We start from the raw sequence: 6,702 nt of genomic DNA, 5'->3' as shown, positions 1-6,702 counted from the left end.
TCTCAAATTGTACATTTTGCTGATTTTTTGCAATAAATAGCATGTAAGTAAAACACAAATCTTGGTGTGCCATGAAATAAATCAGTTTAGTTAATTCCCTATGTTTTTAAAATAGATTCCTTTATGACTCTTTATGCTGAATAGTATTCAGGGTAAGCAAAATACTAACAAAAGGTAACAGTGCTAGTGTTTTCCAGTTTAAATGGAGCTAAAACATAAGGCAGCACGGTAGCATGCAAACAAATAATAGAGAAGCGACATGAATACTTTGCCATTTTTAGGTGAGAATTTAAGGTGAGGAAGGAAATCTTTTAAGACCATAATTGTTTTGTAAGTAACTTATGTTGCCTTACCAGTACTATGAACCATTAAACTGGCTGTGCAGAACTACTAAACTATTTTGTTACATTTTTGTTTTGTATATATTGTTGAGTGCTGACAGTGTGAGAAGGAAAATGGTCCCATTTCTTAAGAAGGTTCTTAAGAAGCTATTGGTCTGAAGTAATTTTAAATTACAGAACCAAGGTAAGCAAGAAAACCTGGATGACAAAGAAGAATTCATTTATTGTATTAATTATTCCTGGGTCAATAGGATCAGTCAGTTGCAATAACATTACATTCAGAGATTGAGAGAGACAGGCAAGAGTGGTGTCTCAACTGGAAGTCTTTTTTCTTTTTTTTTATTTGCTTAACTCACTGTAAACCTAGCCTAAATAAAGAGGCCTTATGAAACCAGGAAACCTTATTGTGATAGAAACTGATTTCATAAGTACCATTTAATCCCTGTTTAAATAAAATGCTTAATTAATGCTTTCTTTTGGCTCAGCTGGGAGCCTTGGGAAATATTTGTTCCCAAGTTGGACATGGAAGCTCAGAACAGTTAGTATGTGATGATTCCTTAGTAAGGGTCTGTAGAAGTAAATGTTAGCGTGTAGGTTCCACAAAAATAGATTGTACAAGTAATTCTGCACATAACACAAGTTCACATGAGGGAAATGTCTTTTCAGCCAGGTATATGTCTTAGTTACCTTCCACAGGTACCAGTAATGTATCTAGAAAAAGCAGCTTCAGTAGTCTTGTCTCAGGATTATAGTTGTGAGGTTTAGCAGAGATCAGTGATACAGAAAACTGATTTAACTGTACATTTAGTAGCACAAATCTAAGGAACCGCAGTTGTAACAAGCCTTGGCAGGTTTATTACTAATCTTTTTGTGGAAGCTTTAAAAGTTTTCCTCCCAAATGATGGCATTAGCGCTGGTCACTTGCCTCAGCAATTGCTGACAAGAAAAAGACCATTTTTTAAGGAAACAGATTTTTGTGTAGCCAAGTACTAAAATAAAAAATTGTTATATGAACATGCAGTGTTGCAATATTTGTACTGAAATCATCAGAATAAAGTTTTGATTTGAAAACTAGAATTTAAGAACTATTAGTGTAAGGACTGCATTCACTTGGTACTTGGGTTGCTTTAAATTAGGCTTTAATAATATCTGTTGTAATTGCTTCAATGAAAGGAGGGTAGTACCAACTGTGAAGTCTCCTGTGCTGGATCTGACAGAGGTTGGCTGGACTGGTATTGTGGGAAACAGGAAGAAGTAATAGTTCAAAAATAATTAAACTTCACAGCCAATGTAGATGTTTTCATTTGAAGATAGTTCACATTTTTGTCACATAGAGGTGTTTGTCAGTGAGTTTTTCATTAAAACTGTTAATCTTTTCTGTGTTTTACTTTCTGGATGGTTCAGTCAGTATCGCTGGACTAATTTTTTGCTTACTTTCATCCACTACAGATGAAGACCATTCTAGGGGTCCAATGAAACCTAACTGTAAAGCATTTTCTAAATTCTGGAAAGTGAATTTTGAGTTGGGGCCAAGATTTTTGTTCATATTTTTAAATAACATACACTTCACATTCTTAAGAGTCTTGGGAAGACTTTTTTTTAAAAAAATGAAAACATGAAACCATTCATTTAAGCTGTGTTTCATTTGAACACAAAAGGAGAAGCAGGCTTTTCAAAAGGTATAAAGTTTATTCAAGAACTCAGTTTTCAGTTAATTCTTGCAATTTCCTTTTGCATAAAGCTATATAAAGGTAGACAAATGTCAATATAAGGTGTATTTTAATATTTTTACTTTTCCACTGTGTAATAATCCCAACCAGTTACAAGGACTGCTGTAAAGAATTCTTTTTGAGGGGAAAAAGTATGCAAACAATACAGTTCATTCACTATGCTGGGTAGTGGTTTTTTCCTTCTCCATTTGAATAACTTTTGAAAATAAACTAGAGGAGTGTGTATTCTCACTTTCCTGTGCCATAATTTTCTGTTACTCTGTAGCTATTTACTGAAGTTTGATTCAAGTAGAAACAATAATTAATAATTCTGAAATATTAAAAAAGAGAAGGAAAGACATGCACATGGAGACACCAGAAATCATAATTTAGTGATGTATGAATTATACTGAGATTAACAAGAGATTATAGTATCAGATGATTATTACACTGTGGTAATTTTAGCATAAACTCCATTTCTCCACTAACCACACCTAAAAGAAAAAATTCCTAAGATGTTCTTCAGTGACAAGAAGTTGTCATCCATGCTTTAAAAAACCTGCACAACTTATATAGTGCATCTATATTTTTAATGTCAATTTTGTAGCATACTGAAAAGAAGAATGAAATTTAAACAACGAAGGGGGCAAGCTGGTGATCTGGATGATTACAAAGTTGAGGATCCAGCAGACCTGTTTAGTTTTCTTTACTACTCAGAATCCACCTGTGAACTGAGGCAAGTCCAAAAGGTTTTATCTCTGCAAGAAAGACACTAGTTATTGCAAAGTCTAACTGAGGTGCCATAATGCATAGTAGTGTTACTAGTCAGGGAACTGCACCTTGATTTTCCTAGCTGTATGCCACAGCTTTGTAAAAATGTTAACTAAAACAGTAACTTCAGTGTAAGAAGTGGCTTCCAACTACCCAGTAGCTCAGGGGTTAGGTTACTCTTCTGACACATGGAAAACCTGGATTCAATCCTTTGCTCTGTTTTAACTGGCAAATCACATTTGAAAATGAGTCTCCAAAAGCTTAAAAGGCATAACTTAAACCACTATGTTTCAGTTGCCAGCAGAACAGTCAGATTTTAACTAATATTTACAGTATCTGGCCAACATTTAGGGATTAGGTGAATGAGTAGTTTTGTACCACATGGAAGTGGGCATATGTTCCTTGATGTCAGAAACATAGGTGTGATGACAATTCAAGTGCCTTTGAAACTAGACAGTGGCTGAATTCTCTAAGGACTGAAGTACTGGTTTTGCTGTTATACTACATCTGTAAAAGACTGTAGACATTACAGCCCTCCAAGTTACTTGTAGCAGCGGTTTTTAGGTATCTGGCACATGGAATGGAATTTACTGTCCTTTATTATAATACTCAAACTTTCTATCCAATGAATAATCTAAGTCTGCTCATAATTTGGTTTGCAAAGGCTTGTACATGAAGCTAGAACCACCTAAACTGACTTTAAAGAAATGCTGAAGATGGGTTTCTGTTAAAGTCTGCCTCAGCTGAGGGCTTAGTTGTAAAGAGAGATATAGTTAGATATAGTTGTGGAGTAGAGATAAATATTCCTCTCTTTAGGGCCAACAGCCCTGGACTCACTCCTGAAGGTAGATGTCTAAGCCCAGGAAAAGAGAATTTCAGAAATGGAAGAGGTGTGGCTTCCTACTTCTACCTTAGAGAATATGTCAGCAATTGGAGCACTCTCCAAATAGCATGGGAGAGACCTCAATTCACTTACCTCCTTTGCCTGAATGGACCCAAAAGCTCATCTTAAGCATGTCTCCTACTTTTACTGTTGAAGATCTTCTAGTCTAAATTAATTGCTGAGGGCTCCACCCTGCTAATGAAGGCAATTTCAGTATTGTACATTAGACTAATTGGATAAATTACAAAGGCAGCCCTTGAGGCAGGGACTACCCAGGGCTTTACCACAATAATAGTGCATAGTGATAACTGGGGGGGTCTTTCTCAGCTCAGCCTTTTGTGGGTATTTGGGATCATAACTGAGTGTGGGGTTTCTTTGCTTGTTCACCAGAACTGAAGTAGCAAGTTTAAAAAAATGGCATAGTCTCAGTAATTATTTTTTTTTTTTTTGGATGACAGTACTCTCCTCTAAAGGATGGATATTCTGTGGTTAATAACAATTACAGGTTAAAAATATTTCTGTAAATAGATGCCAAGGCACTATGTGATAGCAGCTTCTACCTGGGTTATATCATCAAGTATATACAAAACAGCATCAAAGGAGTTAAAAACGCATGAGGTTTAAACAACAGACTATTAAATACAAATCCTGCTACCCAGAGGTATGCAAACAATTTATTTGTGTTCAGTGCAACACTGTACAGGGGAATGGGTCTGCAGTTGTGTTTCTCTACAAGGTCAATAAATGGTTTGTCAACTATGGTGAGCATTTATTTTGTATCCAAAGTCCTAATGTAAAAAAATTATAAAGAGTATTTTTACTCTCTCCATTTGTGATGGAGTCCCACTCTGACAGATCAGAAATACCAGTCAACAGCTGCAAATAGTCCTCTTAACTGAATCATGTGGGCTGCAAAAAAGGATTTTTTTTCCCCACCGCCCAAACAATTCCTTGTGTCAGACAATCTGGAGCCATATATTTTTGTTTTTCTTTTTACTAGTCCAGCTGGCAGACAAAATTGCCTTGTTGAATTAGCATTTCCTAAAATATAAAAGGGTTTAAATGAGTATGACGATACAGTCAATACAACAAACTATTGCTATTATAAAATATACTAACATATGTCTCTGTTGTATAGTGTACAGATTTGAGACACAGGGAGGTATAAATGAATCCTGGAGCTTTTTATATTAGTTATATGAATCTCAGTGATAAGCAAATCAGCATATGTGTTGCCAAATTAACACAGAAAGCTGTTAGCAAACTAACACCTTGTACACAGAACTTAGACAAATACCATATTTTTCGTATCTTGTGTTATTGCAAGAACAAAATTGCATAGACCATTTGCTGGCACTTTCTGAAATAACCAAATGCTTTGTCTTAGTAAATAGTTCAAGTAGTTCCCTCAATTTAATTTCACCCACTAATGCATTAAGTGTTTACATGTAGTGAGAGAAAAAAACCACGGAGCTCAAAAATATTAACAATGACATAATTATCTGACTGAGTAATAGTTCAGCAAGGAAACATTCCTTTTATTTTTTTTAATGCTCTATGTAAGGCTGTTTTCAAAGTGTTACTGACAGAAAATGTAATCTGATTCAAGTCATTCTTCTGAAGCTGAAATGTCATTTGTGCTCTTCTTCCCTTTTCACCCTGTAGTCCAGAATTGTAGATACAGATTTGTCTCCTAAACTGAAGTACTTTGTTTTTAAAATTCTGAAAATTCTGCTTTCAGTAGTGCTCTTTAGCAATAATATAAAACTCAGACTAGCAAGGGGGTGTGCGGCCTTTTCTGGTCCCTCACTGGCAGACACGACTGTATTCTTGGCAAGTGGAGCCCACGCCAGCCACTGACAAATAAAGCTTTCCGTCTGGACACACGCAGATTTCGTAGAGCCCCTGAGAAATTCCAGATCCACCTCTTGTGCCCTCAGGCAATTTGGGCAGTCGCACAGTTTCAGCGTCGAGCAAAAGCTGCATGGGAGAAAGCAGGACAAATAGGCTCATTAGAGATAATGCAATAGCATGCCATAAAACAACCTGACTTTGTCTAGGCAGTGGTTGAAGAATAGCCTTCTACCCAGACTTGTTATGAACAAAGCTTCTCTGAGATCTAGGCTCTTGGCAGATGTTGGAACGTGGGACAGGGATAAGCTGGTGCCCATCCTCTTTCTTAGCAGTGATCTCATGAAGTTCAACAAGGCCAAGTGCAAGGTCCTGCACCTGGGTTGGGGCAATCTCAAACATGGATAAAGGCTAGGAGATGAATGGATTGAGAGCAGCCCTGTGGAGGACTTAGGGGTATTAGTAGATGAAAAACTGAGTAAGAACTGGCAATGTGCACTTGCAACCCAGAAAGCCAACCACATCTTGGGCTGTGTCAAGAGGAACGTGACCAGCAGGCTGAGGGGGGTGATTCTGCCCCTCTACCCTGCTCTTGTGAGACCCTACCCGGAGTACTGTGTCCAGCTCTTGGCCTCCCCCACATAAGAAAGATATGGACATGTTTCAGTAGGTCCAGAGGAGGCCATGAACATGATCAGGGGGCTGGAGCACCTTTCCTATGAGGACAGGCTGAGAGAGTTGGGGTTGTTCAATCTGGAGAAGAGAAGACTCTGGGGAGACCTTATAGCAGCCTTCCAGTACTTAAAGGGGGCTACCGGAAAGATGAGGATGGACTCTATCAGGGAGTGTAGTGGGCACAGAATCATAGAACAGTTTGGGTTGGAAGGGACCTCACAGATCACCTAGTTCCATCCCCCTGCCATGGGCAGGGACACCTTCCACTAGCCCAGGTTGCTCAAAGCCCCGTCCAGCCTGGCCTTGAGCACTGCCAGGGAGGGGGCAGCCACAGCTTCTCTGGGCAACCTGTGCCAGTGTCTCATCACCCTCACAGGAAAGAATCTCTTCCTTACATCTAATCTAAAAATACCCTCTTTCAGTTTGAAACCATTACCCCTCATCCTATCACTACATGCCCTTGTAAAAAGTT

The 6,702-nt window shown here is 38.0% G+C and overlaps 1 protein-coding gene across 13 annotated transcripts in view; it reads right to left on the bottom strand.

Annotated features, from left to right (window-relative positions):
• Positions 1-2,010: 2,010 nt before the first annotated feature.
• Positions 2,011-6,702, bottom strand: part of SGCG (sarcoglycan gamma) — a 149,160-nt gene continuing 144,468 nt past the window's right edge. For all 13 annotated transcript variants that reach the window (XM_026860385.1, XM_026860403.1, XM_026860354.1 and 10 more), the window contains one exon: positions 2,011-5,684. In XM_026860385.1, the coding sequence (XP_026716186.1) occupies positions 5,511-5,684 (174 nt within the window). In that variant the 3' untranslated portion in view covers positions 2,011-5,510. The remainder of the gene's footprint in view (positions 5,685-6,702) is intronic.

The sequence above is a fragment of the Athene cunicularia genome, assembly GCF_003259725.1.
Source record: "Athene cunicularia isolate RWA chromosome 1 unlocalized genomic scaffold, athCun1 chr1_part1, whole genome shotgun sequence".
Lineage (NCBI taxonomy): Eukaryota > Metazoa > Chordata > Aves > Strigiformes > Strigidae > Athene > Athene cunicularia.
This window is presented reverse-complemented; position numbering and strand designations above follow the sequence as displayed.